The sequence below is a fragment of the Neodiprion fabricii genome, chromosome 6 (genome assembly GCF_021155785.1).
Source record: "Neodiprion fabricii isolate iyNeoFabr1 chromosome 6, iyNeoFabr1.1, whole genome shotgun sequence".
Taxonomy (NCBI): domain Eukaryota; kingdom Metazoa; phylum Arthropoda; class Insecta; order Hymenoptera; family Diprionidae; genus Neodiprion; species Neodiprion fabricii.
The window spans coordinates 9,461,623-9,480,713 of NC_060244.1; the positions used below are offsets into that span (position 1 = coordinate 9,461,623).

General features: G+C 34.9%; 3 protein-coding genes across 7 annotated transcripts; 2 read left to right on the forward strand and 1 right to left on the reverse strand.

The window, feature by feature from the left end:
* The first annotated feature begins 29 nt into the window (after positions 1 to 29).
* Positions 30 to 8,702, forward strand: LOC124184223. The gene is made up of 13 exons (XM_046573682.1): positions 30 to 321; positions 628 to 1,346; positions 1,453 to 1,665; positions 1,748 to 1,849; positions 2,134 to 2,265; positions 2,437 to 2,712; positions 3,075 to 3,337; positions 3,420 to 3,569; positions 3,652 to 3,837; positions 3,917 to 4,969; positions 5,064 to 5,255; positions 5,350 to 5,636; positions 5,756 to 8,702. The coding sequence occupies exons 1-13, from the start codon at positions 155 to 157 to the stop codon at positions 7,299 to 7,301; spliced, it is 5,286 nt and encodes a 1,761-aa protein (XP_046429638.1). The 5' UTR covers positions 30 to 154; the 3' UTR covers positions 7,302 to 8,702.
* Positions 8,019 to 13,020, reverse strand: LOC124184225. 4 transcript variants are annotated; one of them, XM_046573687.1, is made up of 5 exons: positions 10,228 to 10,748; positions 9,902 to 10,086; positions 9,611 to 9,804; positions 9,203 to 9,455; positions 8,019 to 9,110 (listed from the first exon to the last, which is right to left on the reverse strand). In XM_046573687.1, exons 1-5 carry the CDS (start codon positions 10,244 to 10,246, stop codon positions 8,982 to 8,984), a joined length of 780 nt encoding a protein of 259 aa, XP_046429643.1. In that variant the 5' UTR covers positions 10,247 to 10,748; the 3' UTR covers positions 8,019 to 8,981. The 4 variants fall into 4 exon arrangements, with proteins under 4 accessions (XP_046429643.1, XP_046429644.1, XP_046429642.1 ...); XM_046573688.1 differs by lacking the exon at positions 10,228 to 10,748 and adding an exon at positions 12,895 to 13,020 and having other exon boundaries at positions 8,980 to 9,455; XM_046573686.1 differs by lacking the exon at positions 10,228 to 10,748 and adding an exon at positions 11,287 to 11,379 and having other exon boundaries at positions 8,980 to 9,455.
* LOC124184224 (general transcription factor IIH subunit 1) lies at positions 11,978 to 18,421 on the forward strand. Of its 2 annotated transcripts, XM_046573683.1 has the most exons (8): positions 11,978 to 12,108; positions 13,091 to 13,272; positions 13,605 to 13,806; positions 15,068 to 15,224; positions 15,297 to 15,842; positions 15,943 to 16,270; positions 16,425 to 16,600; positions 16,735 to 18,421. In XM_046573683.1, exons 2-8 carry the CDS (start codon positions 13,119 to 13,121, stop codon positions 16,855 to 16,857), a joined length of 1,686 nt encoding a protein of 561 aa, XP_046429639.1. In that variant the 5' UTR covers positions 11,978 to 12,108; positions 13,091 to 13,118; the 3' UTR covers positions 16,858 to 18,421. The 2 variants fall into 2 exon arrangements, with proteins under 2 accessions (XP_046429639.1, XP_046429640.1); XM_046573684.1 differs by lacking the exon at positions 13,091 to 13,272 and having other exon boundaries at positions 11,988 to 12,108.
* Positions 18,422 to 19,091: the final 670 nt, after the last annotated feature.

Genomic DNA, 19,091 nt, shown 5'->3' on the forward strand with positions numbered 1-19,091 from the left:
GCAGATCAAGATTTAAGCGGCCGTCATGAACTTGTGTAAACGACGGAACCGTGTTGGGAACCGTGTTGTTCGGTTGTCAAAAGATTACGTTTGAATAAACCCGATGTGACAACTTCGGCTAATGAAACGTTATGATTTACTCTAAATCCGTTAAATGGATTCAGAAGTAAATGTTTCTCGATCTCTTCCGCCACTGGTTGAGGGGAAACTTCACGGCTACTTGAACCTCACCATCGACGAAATTGTCTGGTCAAGACGAAGTCCGGGAGACGTAACTATACTTGCCTCCTGGTGGGGTGAACTCGACAGTGCGCAATTTAGGTTCTTCCTTATTTATTTATTTTTTTAATAATTTTATTACACGTGTCATCCACCGCGCGTCTTTGAAATCAGCTACGACAAATTCAGTCTAGTCCATAGGTTAACCTTCACATAAATTATCAATCTTTGCTTAACGTTCTCCTTTGACTCACCTTTTGCTTGGTTTTAGTTCAGCTTGTTAAGGAGTCGTTTTTGATTTACTGAATTTTAATCTCAATTTTTTTTCTGTTTATGGTGGATCAAAAATACCTTTTCTTAGTGGAATTCAACCCGTTTTCATCAATGTGTATTTTTATTTTTTTCTAGACCAGTCGACATCAAGACTGGTTCACAAACAGTAAACGAAGATACAACAGAGACTTACGCTGTGAGAACAAGTGTCGATTTATTTGCAGAGTATCTGAAAAATTGCGGGACAATAGAGCTTGTGGTTGTGGCAGAAAATACACATCAGGTTATTGCCACAGCTCATGTTATCGATTTACTGGATATATTCGAGAGTAAAACATACTCTAGATATTTTCCAATTATAAATGAGGCTGGGAACAGATTAGGAGACGTTCATATTTGTTTGAAGTTTACAAACATGACGAAAGGTGTTAAGACTACCAGAAAAATTAAACGATTTCAAAAAACGCAGTTTGAAGATCAAGCATTGCACCCTGTAATTAATTTAAAGCCGAGAGTAAACGACGAGAAACTACAGAAATCAAACAAAATGATCTTTGATAATAAGTCAAATTACACATTAGCCATGAGCAATTCTAAGTACATGGACAATGCATATAAGTCTGTATTGAAAGACAAGCGAATGCAGAGTGAGATACCATTGAAAAAATTTAACACCGAAGTTGCTGACAAACTTGTCGCCCAGGTTGTTGCGAGAGCACAGAGATTACGAGGAGCCATTCTCAAAGAAACTTGCAGCGATGACCGTTTAGCTTTGAGCGAAAGTTCTGCTCTAGATAGTCTTACGTCTGACAATTCCATTGAGAATGAAGCCAAGCTTTATGAATACTTTCTTGGTATGTAATTTTAAATTTGGAACTCGAAAGTTTACTGTATTTTTAGGATCAAATGTGGTTTTCATTTGCAGAGTACAATTTCGGTAAAACAAATGTGTTTTTCTAGGAAAGAAAATGAGTCAATTGGATGAGCGCAAGGCGTTAGAAACATTGAGATCTACATCTCCCACACCAAGCTTGATTAATCTAGCTTCTGAAACAATTCAATCATGCTATAACTGCCAGCAACGTTGTAATCAAAGAAAGATTGTCATGAGCAAGCCTGATGAAGTTGTGAATGAAGTTATTTCCAAAGATTCAGAATCATATAAGTACAGAGGTAGCCATTATCTGATAACACGTGATATTCTTTCAGTTCCCTGTCACATTACTTATCCAATTGCTAATATTAAATATTTCAGAATCAGGCCCGATTGATCATGTAGACAGCATGAAGATTGTCGTAGAGTCCCTAACGTTGTCTCCACCAGGATATCGAAGAGTCCGATCATCTTGCGTTTCTCGTATGTTAATGTAATTTCAGTTTATACGTAACGTAGTTGCGATGCTACAAACCGGAGCCATAATTCGTTTTACATTTCTTCAACTATATTCATTTCCTCAACATGCGAATGTTTTAGTAATGTAGACAAATTTTCTCAAGTATAACATACAAACTCCTACATTTGTTTTTACTATTTTTTGACGCAGCAGATGTAGAATCTTATACTTTTATTCTTTAATGATTGCATACATAGGTACATTATTACAGCATATTCCTGAAAGTTTTGTTTCCACGTTTTATTAGGGGGTGATAGCATACCATTAGCAGTGACGTACCTTGTTGAATATGATACATCATTTACGAAAAAACCGATCAGGAAATCTAACAGTGAGAGCCGCCCCACGAAATTATGTTCCAAAAAACAAGTTGGTCAAGGTATGTAATTTGCCTGAATAAACAAAGTGTTATTGTATCGTATTATATTGTTTTGTGGGACTAACTTTTAAAATCAAATGTTAAAAACATAGAGTCAAGAGTATTAAAATATAGCTAGTACTAATCCATACATACAAAAATTATATAATAACAAATATATCTATTTTACAGTTATTTATTTCAATCATCAAGCGATCTTTGACCTGCCAAAACCCTACATTCACATGGATCTACCTTTAAAGTTCAAGGTTTTTAATCGACATTTGAATCAAAGGTCGCCTACCTTACTAGGTTTTGGATCAATATATGTAAGCGAAGTTGCAGAAATGGAAACACTGAGTACAACGCAAAAGCTAGCAATAGTTAACAAAGGCATAAAAATGGGAGAATTAAAAGTTAATATAGAACTGGGCTGTGATGGGATTCACTTTGGAAAAGATTTTATTGGTAAGTGTAGCCTATTATTGTCTTTTGTTTGATAATAACGTTAAATGTTCGCAGAACCTGTTGAAATTTTTTTTACATATGATAACATAGTAAAGTTTTAGACTTGTACTTGTACAGAAGCATTATTGTATCATGAGATTAGAAAAAATTTAAATGTCTGGGCTTCACAGCCTATTAAATTTTGATGAACGTTCGTGTACTCAACTGCTAGCTTCAGCTTGATTGAAGTTTTGAAGTTATGCTAAGATCTCTAGTTTTTGGGATTCTAGTTTTGTTTGTAAAAATAAATAAATAAATGCATTTACAACTCACTCCAAGTGCCGCGAATTTTCGGGAATTTATGTATTTTTATAATTAACCAGATGCAGTAACATCTACGAAGCAAAATATTCCTGTGTATGAGATATCATCGGTGCCTAGCACAACAGGAAGCAAAGCAAAATCAGCTACTGGTAGCAATTCAAAGCCAAACAGCAGGGTTTCAACATCCTCTAAATACTCTTATAGTTGCAGTGGGAGCAAATCTAGTGGGAGTAATAAAAACGGTGTCACGGAGAATAGGCAAAGCGACACAGAAGATAGATATGTAAAAGTCGATCAACCTAGTGAAAATAAAGAAGAAAAAGTTAGTTCTATTTCTATAATTGCTGTTCACAATCAATAGTTCTCCTTATCGTGTTTTACGGTTTAATTATATGATCATACAGACACTTCTGCATGGATTGATATACATAGCTGAAGGTAAAGGATTACCCAAATTGAATACGTACTTAATATGTCGAGCATTTTGGAAAGAAGATAGAGCTACTAGCCAATTGTGCAATGATACTGAGAATCCGTTTTACCATTTTCACGAAGTAAGTTTGTCCAGTTTATTATTATATCAGTTATGAACTTGAAAGTAATTGCATACAACAATTGCGTACACTTGTATTTCAGCTAGTTCCATTGTTGCACGGACAAGAATTGCTCGATAGAACCAAGGATAACTTCATCGTTACCGAAGTTTGGAGTAGAAATATTTCAGGACAAGACAGTTTACTCGGTATTGCCAAACTACCTGTTCATCAGTTGTATGTCGCTTATCGCGATTCTTTAGTGGTTCCACATCTTTTATTATCAAAGGTAATACATAAATTTCAACAGATGATATAACAACTCAAAAGCAAAATATAATGAAATTTATGTGATAATATTTTCTCAGTATCCTGTTATAAGCGTTGACGGATGGGTTCCGATTTCTGAACCAATAACTGGCAACTATTGTGGGGAACTACTGGCTTTGGTAGCTCTTGGCACTGCGGATCAAATCGCTCTTCTAGAAATGACCAGAGGACTTAGAGACTGCAACATAACACCTCGTGTGATTCAAAGTTCTTTGAGGAATGCCTCTCAGAATACACAGAAATCTAACTTGTCTACAGGCGAAAGTCAAGTTCTTAATCAGAGAATTCATGTTCGTCGCGACAATCCTCATGCTTCTACAGATTTCCTACAAGGATTTGATAGCGGATTTCAACATTTTCACGCTGAAGAAATTTATTTTGCGCCTCAAGATAAAAAAACTCAGGAATCACAGACTGAAATTACCAGCGTTGAAGATGTGAAGTCTTTTGATACTTTAAATAGGGAAGCTCAAAATGATCCCTCAGGCTCACAAAGTTCAGTTCTACATGCACTGGTTGACCATTTGGCTCAAACACTTAGTGTTCCAAAGGTTAGCAGTCATACTGCAACTGAGGCTCACACTGTTCAACCAAACCATCGTAAAATGTCAACTATTGTAGAACAAATTGACTTAGAACCATTGAGTAATGAAAGTGTTTCTTCCTTGGAAAGTAGTCCTAGAGAAAATTACTGTATGCCCACTGAGATGTATAGAAGTGTTGGAGTTGGCGCAGAGTATGATGATACTGTCAATCAAGTTCCAAGCACAAGTTACTCAAACTCGAATCCTAAACCACTGATCACAGAGAAATCTGTTACACATGATGAATTAAGGGATATGATGGTACACATAGATGAGGAATCATCATTTAGGGCTCACGTAGAGATTGAATGTGCCTTGCACTTGCCTAAAGTAGAAAAACTTGAAGGAGCTATTGAACCAAGTACATACGTGACTTTTCAACCTGCGCAGCAAGATAATGGAACACAATTCGGTTCATACAAAATCACAAATATCTTTCCTAACAGCTGCAGTCCAAAATGGGAATGGAGATGCGATACACGTCTCTCTTCTGACTTACTCGTAAATGTAATACCTAACTAGAGTCATTAATAGCTTGTCTTTGCAAATTTACACATTGCATGTCATATTAGTTCTAACTCTTATCAAATTTATGTTGTAGGAACAGAAAAGAATGATATTAAAAATCTGGCGACTGCTAGATCCTACGACAAGTCCAAATTTTGACTTGAATAGGGATATAGTTATTGGATTTGCAGCTGTTGATTTGTCCATATTACTTGCTGGGTTCCCTCTTGTATCCGGATGGTTTCACATCATGGATTTTACTGGGAAATGCAACGGTCAAATAAAAGTAAGTACATAAAATATGAACCCTCGTTAAGCGAGTACCATCAACATATTGAAGAAAAAACAATTATTTGTTATTTCCGTCTTCTTTTGTATAGGTCACTATTACACCGCTGGAAAGTATCTCAATGTTCATCAAATCGACTTCTAGCACAAGTATTCCACACCAACAAATATCGCAATTGGCAGCATCCTATATTCCACAGAGTACTGGTGTCCTCTTAGAAAATTTTCTCCCTCCTGTGGAACAAATATCACAAAACCACACTATTAGCAATAATGATGGATTTTGTACTAGTTATAACGAATTAGAAAATGATCCAGGGAATGACATCGGTCATAGTCTAGGTGATGTTTCTATGACGTTTTTGTCGCAATCTCTCAAGTGAGTTCAAACCTATATTGTTGTCTATTGATTTTCATATCTCTATATACAGATATAAGTCAATATTGTTATACAATTTTGCATTTTTAATTTTTTATGTGCATGACTTGCAATTACAGGCAAAAGTTGACTGAGTTGGATGAGATTACAAAACGATTGAAATCTCGATTGCACGATGTAACAAATGAAGATTTTGACGTTGACTTTGATCCTGACTTCGATGCTGATGAGCCGGATTTAGAACTTGCACATCATCAAAATGGAAACACTGTGAATGATCACTCTGCGAGAATCGCGCCTCGGAATGTAGAAGATTGGCAACCTCTACCACAAACAACTAACAATTTATCTAGTCAATGCTCTCAAACAAATAGATATCGGGAATCAAATTTTTTTATCGACATCCAAAACCGATACGTGCCAAATAATCACAATGCTAACACAGAAAGTACGGATCCAAATCTAACAGACACCGGTTACTCTACAACTTCACATGTGCACTCCAGTCAGAGTTTGTCAAATGGACATTTTGATGGTGGGAATCGAAATGATGACTATTCTAATAACTGTTACGCGAGAGATGATGTAGCTGAACAACCTACAAGGGGCGCTAGAATGCACATAAACCATTTACTAGATAAATTAACGTCTCTAACATCTGCACCACCACCAGCGGGAAATTTTCCAATCAAAAGAAATATTCACGATTTTATCGCTAGTTTACGACACAACAATACACATACTAATAGAAAATGTAATCAAGAAGTTAATGTGCGAACTGTTCCGACGCAAACAGAGTATCAGGACATTCAGCGCACTGAAACTTATAAAAATCAGAATCCATCATCTATTAATTTACAGCTAAATGTAGTAACAAGAGATGTCAATGAGAATAACAATGCTGCTGACACTACTGCGAGCAATGTAACGCATGAAAGAAATAAGGTATCAACGATGATTCGGGAGGAATTAGTCACCGAGGAAAATAATGATTTTACTGAATTTGACGACTTGACAACACACTTGTTGACTTCAAATGTTCGCCATATGCATTCGGAGAGTATTTTCAATCCATTATTGTATCAACACTTAATTCCTAATGTTCACGTCTCTGATTCATTTTCAAATCCAAATAATTCTAATGAAGGCGTAGAAAATTTGAATGCAACGAATGACGGAGTTGTAATAGAAGAGTTGGACAACAGATATACAGAGAATTTCAATACTACTATCAATAATAGGTTGGGTAGACTTAGAAATTTAATAGAAATTGATACATCTTTGGTCGAAGATAATGTTAGCCAGAACAGAGTTCAAGCAAATACTTCTAAAAGCTTAGAAGGTAATGATTTCCTTAGAATGACACCAACAGGGGTGTCCGATGATACTGGCGGAAATATTGACGTTACAGAAGCTGATAAACCAAATTCTGATGAATCAATGACTAGTAATAGTACAGAGTCAACAACTACACTTTCGTTAGATACTTCTTCTGTTAGACTAAGGCAACATGTTGTTGATAATAGTTCTGGAATGACATCCGATTCATCAGTGTCTGTAGTCACTCGACAAGCTCCAGATGGAGGAAACCCTACAGAGGAGACTAACAAACCATTAGTTATCAGTCGCCAAAACGAGAGTGACCATTCTTTAACTGATAGCTAAGTTTTTGGCTTCCATTTTTTTAAGCTCGAATATTATAGTTGTACGATTTGTTCTGATTTTTCAATTCCTCAAGTATTGCAGGATTGGATTTCTGATCAATTTAGGAAGTAGGACGATTCAAACTTTGCTTGTAAATTTCTGTGATGCTGAAAGCTAGCTGTTGGTATATACCAATTTCCAAGTTCTGAACGTAATCAGTGACATTTTAAAGGGTATTGATTATAATTTATGATTATTGCTTTACTTATAATTAAAAATATTTTTAAGGGCTTGTATAATTGTCAACGAGATGTTGTTTCGTTAATTGGATTGCCTGCGTTGTAGGTCAACTTTGAACAGAAATATTGTGTGCAAGTTAATTTTTAACAATTTTTTTTATATCATGTAAACCACAATGTTTTTTAACATATCTTAAATACGGTTATTTTTACTACTTTACTACTAATTCAAGTTACAAAATGTAATGTTTACACTGAGTCTTACGGTATTTCTACATTTAATCGGTATTCATTTCAGACAACATTAAAATATTGTTCAGAGTTTCTGTTTTCATTGCTTTAAAACAATAATGATATCTGATTTCGATCCATTAATCTTTGTTGAACTTATTTATAAATCCGACAATAGTATTAAATTTGTTGTCGTATATGAATATTTCATAACAGTTTTTAAGAACTATTATCTCTAGCACAAATGAATCCTTTTTTTCAATACCGGTTATTTTCAAATCAAAGTGATTCTTGAATAGGTGACAATAATTCGTAATTAAATTTCGTTTCAATTCAAAACTTTGTACACGTGGTTTACAAGTTGTATCGATTTCTACAGGCCTCTCAGCAGCTAAAACTAAACTCTTAGTTGTTATATGTAAAGTGCCCGCATTTCATCGAATATCTTTTTATGGAATTGCGTAACCAAAACCTTATTCTGCGAATGACAGCTTATGTCGAATAGAAAAATAAATGTAATACTTGCCCTCACACGTATTTCTAGAACAGCTTGTTACAATACAGTTAATATACGTCAATTGATACAAGTGGTATTACTCTGCATATTTTTAATATCTAGACAAGAAGCAATTCTTTCCTGATTGACTGATTACCACATATACGTAATGTGTAATACGAAATATTATCTGTTACACACAGCTATAATAGTTATACCATATTCTAATACAGTTAAACACTACTATACTATATTATTTGAGGCATTTAACCATTTGACAAGCGAAATATTTTTATATAATCTTTCTGTAAATAGTGCTCAAGTAGAGATATTAGAAATAGTAAGGAATTCATTGTATTGCTATTATGAGAATCATTTAGATCTGTATCACGTGTAATATGCCTAAAAATGAATTGATGTATACGTGTCGCTTATTAAATGAATGTAATCTATTCATATATCAGTCTCTATCATTCGTGATCATACCCACGTTTCATAACAACCAGAGGTAAATCACTATTTCCGAGCAAGTGAAAAGAACTGATGCATAGATACCTTAGTTCGTTTTTTAATTATAAATTTCACATATTACAAAGTTATTACAACTATTTAACAGCAATAGTAATAAAAAACTATGAAATTCGGATATTTAATTGTAATATTTACATCAAACATGTATAAGCGATACTCTTTTTGCCATATCAAAGTAGTTTTTACTCGATAAGAAATCGGTAATTAGTCTATAAGGTAAGCTGAAAGATAAGCTTCGCATCGGTTCCATTTTTTTATAACTTGGGGATGCATAAGCCATATTTTGGCAGGCATCCCTTCGTGACGATGTATCTCTGAGCAATCTCGTATTTTCTGTAATGTAAATAATTAAATACAAATTCTGTTTTTTGATGACCCCAAAAAACTACGGCATTCAGAACATAATAATTTTTTTTTAAACTTGCACGAAATTCTTTGAGTTGAGGCGCATTGTATATTTTGTGTTCCCTATGTTCCTTGAGCATGCACGGTCTGCATAAAAAGCTTTTGTTACGTTTGTGCCAATAATCACCAAGCGGTTTTCTCTGACACAGGTCACAAATGTCAGTATTTCGCTGACAGCACTTCAACTCAACCCCTAAGCGCATCTTCACACGCCCACCAAAACTGTGGTCATACATTATTTGACACTTACCTCCAGGCAAGTGAGTACCTGGCCTGAAAACGTTTCTGTTTATATACTTGCTTTTATATTTATCATATTGTTAACAATTTTGATACACGCATCATATATGAGTTATCTCAGTGATATTGAAGCATTAATTTGTTGTTTGTATAAGTCAAAATAATTAGTGGGGATTGAAATTGAATACCCTGGATTTTTGTTGGTCAAGTTAGATTGTCGCTTTGCTGTGGATGAAAACGGATATTTCGATTGTTTAATTTTCGGGGGAAATGTGCTAATGCTGTATTCAGCAGGAGAAGGATGATCGTCGCCATGATTCAAAGTGTCTGCAAAACGTGCAATTCCACTGTACCCCTTTCTACTGATAGCACAAGGACAAGGCTGGAAAAGAGTGATGTTATTGAAGAATATGAATATCCATAAGAGGCTACTCTGTAAAGCAATTGACTGATTATGTGAGAATTCCTATCGAGAGAACCTTGGTGTTGATAGCTTTAAATGCATCCAGAGGATTATACTTAGTAGGGGAAATGTTTGGAAAGTCTTCATATATGTAATGTCTCATAAACGGAGTCATCCCCTTTTTTGATGAAGTGTCTCTCTCGCATCCTGAGCCAAAAGCTATTTTCTGAAGCTCCTGTTTCCGCACCACATATTCAAAATCTATAAAATATCAAGCAATTAGTACCCTGGTGTTCAATTTATCAATGCAAAAAATTGTGTTATTAAAATGATCCAGTAAGTCTTCTTCAGTGCATCAGTGTCTATGTGAACAGTGTAAAGTAGATCACACTTGTGATACACCTTTGCGGCACACCCACATTATCCTTCTATGAAACAGTCAGACAAGTGAGGAAACTACTCAATTCGAATTATGATGAGCCTAAAAATAAGAGTTGAGGGACGTTATTGCTATGGCAACCTTCGACATGACCGTGACATGATATTGACTGAAATGTGATACTTTCATTTTATGTATGTATGAGGGGGACAAAGGTAGCATATTCATTGATATGCTGATCTAACTTTCAAATAAGCAAATACATGTTTGATGACCCTGAGTGACATATCATTAGATGATTTGTATTTACAAGAACGGGCATTAGTTATTAGAGATCAGGAGTTAATACAAGTTCCTTTAAAAATCTGCATCTCCTCAAATTGATTATATAAATTATTCTTTAACGTATATTTAGAATATATGCATGTATTCGAGTGTATTGAATTGAGAAAATCAGAGAAAAAAATTAATATTTTTGAGGAAATCGAGAAAAACCTTGCAAATTAATCTCAAAACTTGTCAAATCAATTAATCGTTCTTGGAGTTTCAAGCTTAATGGTATGCTCTAATTGCTGAAAAGCCTAATTTACAAAGAAGATGGGAGAGGAATAATAATAGGTTTGATTCTTGCTTTTTATTCAAATATCAAGCTTTATACGTAAAATAAGTCTGCTTTTGACCGATGGATATAAAATAAATTTATCTACAACACTTATAGTAACAGTTATTAAAAACCATACGAAAGTTGTAACCCTGCGTTTGAATTAAATTGTTCCACACCTCAGAATTTTCATTTTCTTGGCATATTTCATAATATATTATCTCCCTTCTAGCAATAGAAAAGCCAATGCTGTGTTTACGTGTTAGTGGTGGATCAGTTAAATCTTAGTTTAACTAATTTTCGAAATAAGGAAATAGGTCGATTTGGTTTCTCTTTCAAAGGTTCATAACAAAATGTTCCACATGAATGTCATAACTACATAGACAGTGGGTAGAACTTTTAATTAGTCCCCAAGAAAGATAAGTAGATTAAAATTGTAATTAGTCTATTTTTCCTTTCAACTCCTCAATTAAGAAATTACCTTCCATTGTGGCAGTCAAGCATTAAATTTCTTTAAAAAAATTTTTTGTAAAAGAGAAAACATTACTTTTATAGCAAGCACTGTTACAGGTTCATAATAATTTCATAATAAAATTCATAATAATATCTTAAAGATCTTCGAGTATATTTGAAAAGGTTATTCGGTCCGTTGACGGAAGAATTCAAAGACGGTTATTACCCCTGGGGAAATTTTCTCGATCAGTACTCGGCGGGTAAGTCTGCCAGGGATTGTAAGGTGCCGGTAACTTCTTTATCGACGAAAACAGTTTGACGTACAATCGCACAAGACCACATAAAACGCACAAAACCCCGTTAGCAAAACCTTTTCAAAAAAACTCCGGAGTTCAGTCAACGTTTCGTTGTAAAATTGTTTTCTGAATCTGAAATCCGAATTCAGCGCGTCAGGGCTGTAATCGATTTTGAATTGTGGGTAATATAGCGGAAGAATAATATGTTGAAACGACGATGATCATACTTTGACGTATTTGCTTAATAAATAATAAACGAGGAGAATAATATATTTTGCAATAATTATTTATTCAAAATAAAAGACCCTCTGAGACGTAATTCAAGCACTAAAACTTTCCTTAAATCATGAGGAGTATTCGTGGCGAGATATTAAACCGGACGTCAGTCGGTTCGTGTGTTGTTCGCGCGGTATTCCAGCGTCGGCCGCTGGTCGATGGTGTTGTACCGTCCGTAACCGTCTTCGCGATGCTTTCGCAGATGTGTGTTTCTGCACATGGCTGTGTCGCGGGACGTTCCCGTATATCGCTCCACAATTTGTCACAATTTTTCACCGGTAAATCGCACGATATCAACTTCATTTCACCCACATAAACAGTAGCCAATGTTTATACGTCGGTCCGATATTTTATAGTGATGAATATTAGTGAAATAGTGACGTTTTGAACGTTATAAAAAGTAGGGTACACGGGTACGCCGCATCTCGGTTGCGTGGTGTCTCGCCGTCGAGAGAGAGCACTGAGAATTTTTTACCCCGCTTTTCATTCACAGATTATGACATCTGCCTCGCCGCATTGTGGTGTGCGTCGTATTTTCGATTCGATCTTTATCACGTATCTTCGAATGCGTACAATAAAGAAAGTTTCATTTAGGTGGCATTTTATGATATTCAAGGATGACGGTGACAAACAAGTCTTCTCTTATAATTGAGACTGTCTCTAGTGTCTACTACTCGTACATACATTGTATGCACGTACTACTATCGCTGATGAAACATTTTTCACCCCGCGTCATTGGCTCGGATCTTTCGTTCTAATTTCACATTTACCTTTGAACAATCGTTTATCTTATTTCCGAGCAAAGAGCCTCATTACCGATGATCTGTCAAAATTCATTGGCATTCATTACATTATTATACTAGTATAGTCGCCTTCTGTGTTGCACACATTTTTCTACACGTATATTTATATTACTCTTACGTGCGTAACGTAATGCATATATGCGGATGCTTGCGGAAGAAAAAAAAGATAAAAAGATTTTAAAAAACTGCTGCATTAGTTTCGTTTTTTTATATCCATTATGTATGATATTCTCATTTATTTAATATTAGATGAATACTTACCTGAGAATTGTCATTTAATGTAAATTAAAAAGTGGCACTAACAACATTGCGCAATACGTAATCTGTTAGAGAAATTTTTTTTTAACAGTTGTTTAAAGAGATATTTGAGGCGATATAACACCTAAGAAAGTTTGATTCTGCACAGGAGCAAGGATTTAAATCATTGTCGACTTGTAAAATGAATGAACATTTTCAGACACATTAGTTGAAGACATACATCCGCCATGACTACTTCTTCCGAAGATGTTTTGATGCAAGTGGGCCAAGTTCGTTATAAAAAGGGCGATGGCACTTTGTATGTAATGAATGAGAGGATAGCATGGATGTTGGATAACAGGGACACTGTTTCCGTTAGTCACAAATATGCTGATATTAAACGTAAGGCTTGATGAAATGATTATGCTGTATTCATTAAAAAACCTCTTGTGAAACTGAAACATATTATGCCAAAATCAGCCAGTTTCTTTTTTTTTTTTACACTTCAGTATGATAAATTTTATCACATTGTGAAATCTAAAATTTCCAACATCCTTACGATTTTACTTCATAGATGTGCTATACGATTAGCATTATTTGAAATTTGGCATGTGTTAAAGTTTATAGATACGTACTTCGAACATTGTTCTTTTTTTACATTCTTGCAAAATTTTTCAACATACGTCGGGTATTTACAATGTTCTCATTTACTAAATTGTCATTGTTTGTTCTAGTACAAAAAATATCGCCGGAGGGTAAAGCAAAAATTCAACTACAAGTTGTACTCCACGATGGATCCTCGTCTACATTTCACTTTGTAAATAGAAATGGGCAGGAGGCGCAGATCAAGGATCGGGATGATGTCAAAGAATTGTTACAACAACTTTTACCCAAGTTTAAAAGAAAGGTCAACAAGGAATTAGAAGAAAAAAATAGGTGAGATATCGGTCCTTAGTTTCAAGGTGCCTAATCAATATTTACTTCGACATGCCTAAAGTAGAGATCAATTGTATAAGGTTGAAGTTGGTAACTTTAACTAAACGAAAAGTTGAAAATGATTATTACTATTTTGTAATTTTAGAATGAGTTTAGTTCAGTTTGCAAAATTTACGTGCACTTTGCTTTATTGTAGTAAAAAAAAGCTACAAGGGCAGGGCCATGATTATGTTGAAAGAATTAGTTCTTTCACTTTCATCATTCTGTGCTCTCCTGGAATAGAAGTGCAATGTGAATCAAAAGTCCTAGTCGAATAACCATACGAAAATTATCTCTAGTGTCTCTTTCTGGCACTAAGTTATATGTTTTTTCATCAGTAAAGACTGATCGACACGAATTTGCAGGTCCTTATTGCCCTTAGTTTTCAAGTTAATGAAAAAAATTACAACACAATGAAATGTGAAGTTACCTCACGATATATTTAAGACAATTAGCAGAATTGATTTTACTATTTAAAATAAAGGTGGCTACTTTACCTTTACGTATATAATTTGATATTGCGAAAGCCCAATTTGATACAGATCTGTAGTTTTTTTTGCTTGGGAATAAAATACAATTTCACTTGTGAATTAAATAATGGAAAGTGAGAAATGAGAGGGAAAATCAATGAATAAAATTGAAGAAAATGTATTATGGTACAAAACACTTCCATATTTCGTCTGAATATTTAATATTTTTCCAGAAGCATTTTTAATCATGGGGGCGAAAAAAAGCTAAGGATACTGTATCATACTGCATCTCGCGTGGAAATATCTTCTCCCATCACGAAGGTATATACGTAATGGAAAAACAGCAGTCTTTCACGATATTTCACATATACATTCTTGATTACTCATAACAATTAAACACCAAGTCTTCTCATTCTTGCTATAGATGTAATAATGGTCTAACTTCATCAATATCCCAGACTGTTCTCATATTCAAAAATTTATCCACTTCTAGTCACAGTCTATACATCTTGTCACATTAAATAATGCTATTCCTGTCCAATAAACAAGTATTTGTTGATTAGCATGTATCATTGCGCACGTCTGATCTGCTCAACAGAGTACATACGTAGTCCTGAAATTGTTTGCAAATTACGTAATTTGCTGCCTAAATAATTTGTTTTCATATTTCACAGGGCAGGTACATTTATTTTCCTTTCAGAACTGGTTTATCAAAAATGAATTCAATGTTTATTTCTGTATGATTTTTACAGAATGTTGCAAGAAAATCCAACCTTGCTACAGCTCTATCGTGATCTCGTAATCACACAAGTTATTTCCTCTGAGGAATTCTGGGCTCAACACGCAGCTGAGTACACTCAAGCAAAGAAAGGTCAGCGACAGGATATTGGAGTCAATGGTGCTTTTTTGGTAATAGTCAACAACAATATTTGGATTAGTTGTAAAATAAATTGACCCAATCTTATTAACATAATTTTTCAGGCTGACATCAAGCCGCAAACAGACGGATGTAATGGTTTGAAATACAATTTAACGGTAGACATAATCGAATGTATATTTAAAACATATCCTGCGGTGAAAAAAAAGCATGTAGAAAATGTCCCGCAAAAAATGTCGGAGTCTGATTTTTGGACAAAGTTCTTTCAATCGCATTATTTCCATCGAGATCGTATAAACGCAGGGACCAAAGATCTTTTCACCGAATGTGCCAAAATAGATGATCAAGAGTTGAAAAAAGATATTCAATCGGGGATCAGTGACCCATTGGTTGATATTTCTTCATTTGAAGACAAATCTATTGATGAAAATTATGGCACTGGGTCAGGAAAAGCTGATAAAGCCTCTGGCAACATTGTACACCAAAGCATGATTAAGAGGTTTAATCAGCATAGTATAATGGTGCTGAAAGCAAGCACCGCGAATACTTCGCAAGATACGAGTCAACTTCATTTAAATGGAACAACAACTTTGTCAACAACTAAATCGGAAGCTACCAACCAGATCGAAGATCGTGCCAAAGCCAAAAAAGTAAGTAGTTTAGCTGATTCAGTGGTTGCATTGTGAGATCAATAGAATGAACTTGTTTGTGAAAAATCATTATTCATTAATATTTGATATCATTTTACAGCGTAGGATACAAGAGAAATTAGTATACGATGATCTTGATGCCAGCTGTGATCTAAACGCAAAGACCACAGCTCCCCTCAACCTGTCTCACATTGACAGATATTTACATGGACCAGTACCGGGTAGCGGAAGTGCAGAAGCCACCAACGAAGAGCTTCAAGTCACCTTAACGCAACTCAGAAGAGAAGCGAGCAATTGGGTGAATGGGAACCATGTACCGAGACATGCAACAACCTCTTTAGTTAGTCCAGCAGCTGCAGTATCTGCTTTGGGAGAACTTACGCCTGGTGGTGCTCTTATGAAAGGTTTTCGAGAGGATAGTTTAGGACGTAAGTACCCAGGATTTTTTGTTCAAACGGTAGTGAAATTTTTCTGCTGTATATAAAGTTCCAGAGACCCAAAGATGTGGGCTACAAGCTGTTATGCACTTTTCTCTAATCGCGAAGTATTTGATAAAAATTGATGTGCTCTCCCTTGTTACAGAATTAATTCCGAAAGATTTGGAAAAAGAATTACGTAATATGTACATGTGTACGTGCGAATTATTAAGGCATTTTTGGAAGAGTTTTCCACCGAACACTCCCCAGCTCGAGGAGAAGGCTGTTCGTATGCATGAGGCTCTTCACAGATTTCATTCTGCGAGGCTGAAGCCATTTGAGGTAAGAATCAATCTTTAGAGAATAATTTTTTCATTGGCGTATTTCTACGTATCTGTAACTTGATATTACTGATAAACTATTCCAGTCTTTGACGTGGAACTTTTCTTTAAGCTATTTTGATTGTAATTGTACAGGATCGTGTTCAAAGGGAGTTTTCGGCAGTCAGTCAACACTTGACTAGTCACCTGAACCAGCTCTTGAACACTGCCTATAGAAAATTCGGAGTTTGGCAACAAAGAAAATTACAAATGAGGTAGCCGTCGGTACGGTTATTTTAAAGTTATAAGAATTTCTTTTCTAATTTCGGAAGTTTATAAAGAAAGACAGAAAAGCAATATCAATCGTACGAATATTGCATTTTATATGTTACCGTAACTAGGTATCTATGTGGGTGTATTTTGTCAAAGCCAAAGTCGTGTTAGGAAATGCACCTTGTAAGCCTATTTATTATTTAATATTTGTAATTTTTATTCAATACTTTGCTCGAAGTAATACGTTGCTTTCATAATATTTCGAGGTATAGAGATCAGATATTTAATACTTTTGTAATAAGCTTTTTCGTAGATTATTTATTTCAACAAATTAGACATTTGTAGAAACCCGTTATAATTTACGTGTCAACAATCTACCTTATATATAATACAGTACGCAAACTTCTTTGAGTTGTAGGTGAACACGATATTCACCTGGAACAGGTTTCCGTTCCTCTCCGAAATGCGTAATGTACTGTTCTCATCCAATTTAGAAGACGTCGTGATATATAACTGCCACAATTTATTGTTTCGGACCATAGTATTAGACCATTCATTTCAATTCTGATTTCCGGTCACATGAAAACTGATGAACTGCTGGATGCTGATCCAATATAGGTACCATGCTATAATTAAATATATCTATTTGTTTTTACACTTTGAAAGTTAAGGGAATAATGGAATAAAATGAACGATAAATCAATTAAAAATAGCCCAGGTTAGGGTTAACGGCTAGGCGGCATCAGTACACTTCCTACAACGACTGCGATATACTCAACTAAGTGTCTTAATTGTTGAATCCTATTTTCTACTCATATCACGTACAAGTGTACGACTCAATATTACATTATAGCAGAAGTAAAAAAAAAAAAACGGAAAACAAGAATAAATAACCCTGCAACAATTCTAGTAATTAGCAATAACCAATCACGTCATTAATACTATTATGGATTATCAATCGAGTGAATGACAATTGAATCAACATTGAAATATCATGATCACAAGTTATCACATAATACTATAAATATATATTCTTACATTATTATTATTGTAATATTATAGCAATGAATGTTGTTTATTCTTAGCTGTGTAACAAAAATTTGTTGTTTCAAGGATAGAATTTTGTAATTTTCAGTGAAAATATTTCAAATAATTTACCAACGCTGGTTTGTTTCTTCTTTTTATTTCACGTATGGAGTGTTTCGGAAGAAATAATAACAGATGTGTGCCTGTAAAATTTTCACAAGACTTTAAAAGTAGGAGAAATGTTTGAAATAGTTAAATTCTTAGGGTATAGTGTTTGTAAATATAGATCTAAGATCTATGTTCGAGACGTTGTACCATTGTTCACGTAATCTTTCAAGTTTAATCTTAACATAATTTGATTATCTAGTTAATAAAAGTTGGTAAAAAAATTTTTCACGTTATTTCCGTGGAATCGAACTTATTTTAATTCTAGGGCCATTGTCAAAAAGATATACGTACACATGAGTTGGTTGAGAAGTGTGAGAGGTTTGTAAAAAAAAAACTCAGCAAATGACTGAAAATCATCACTGTCTACGTATATAGGTAATTGTGTAATCAAAAATACGGTTAAATCAACACGCTTGAATCAATGAGAAACAAATAAATTGGAAAGGAAATAAAGAAAGAAAAAGTATTTTGCATGAATTTTTCAATACTGCAATTGTATAATTTATTGTAAAAATTACATCTGCCAGATAAAGAATGATTACTAAGTAAACTAAATTTTGTTACATTCATAAGACCTACAATGGCACCCTTATAACAGTTTGGAACCCATATCAACCAGCGATATCATTTCAAGTTTTCATCAATCCAGTACTTATCTGAAATAATGTAACGAAATAGATATGCACAAATTATATGACAAAATCGAAGCTTCTGGGTCTCCGTATACGTATATTCTTCGGAAAAAAATTCTCTACCAAGATTCTGCCGAGCTACAGGTAGGTTTTTAAGAATCGGGTCGGAGATGCGTTATAATGGATGAATCTAACGCAAGGATGGAAGCGATGGACCCACCCCAAGGTCGGGTGCAGTCGGGTGAGTATCGCGGAATGTTCGTGAAGAGCGGGCGTAGAGCGGGTTGATCGTACGAGGAACCGAACCAGAGTCGGGAGGAGGAGTCTCGTGTGTGAATCTCTGCCGACTTAATGTCCCCCTCCCCCCCTCATCCACCTGCGATATTCTTCTGCCGGCCTCGCGCATCGCGGCCG

Coding starts and splice junctions, on each gene's coding strand:
- LOC124184223 (XM_046573682.1), top strand. CDS start 155: ATGGATTCAGAAGTAAATGTTTCTCGATCTCTTCCGCCACTGGTTGAG. Junction 1,666..1,747: donor AGAATCATATAAGTACAGAG/GTAGCCATTATC, acceptor TAAATATTTCAG/AATCAGGCCCGATTGATCAT. Junction 1,850..2,133: donor CCGATCATCTTGCGTTTCTC/GTATGTTAATGT, acceptor ACGTTTTATTAG/GGGGTGATAGCATACCATTA.
- LOC124184225 (XM_046573685.1), bottom strand. Junction 9,805..9,901: donor TTAAAGCTATCAACACCAAG/GTTCTCTCGATA, acceptor ACTCTTTTCCAG/CCTTGTCCTTGTGCTATCAG. Junction 9,456..9,610: donor TTGACCAACAAAAATCCAGG/GTATTCAATTTC, acceptor AAACGTTTTCAG/GCCAGGTACTCACTTGCCTG.
- LOC124184224 (XM_046573683.1), top strand. CDS start 13,119: ATGACTACTTCTTCCGAAGATGTTTTGATGCAAGTGGGCCAAGTTCGT. Junction 13,273..13,604: donor CAAATATGCTGATATTAAAC/GTAAGGCTTGAT, acceptor TGTTTGTTCTAG/TACAAAAAATATCGCCGGAG. Junction 16,271..16,424: donor TCGAGAGGATAGTTTAGGAC/GTAAGTACCCAG, acceptor CCCTTGTTACAG/AATTAATTCCGAAAGATTTG.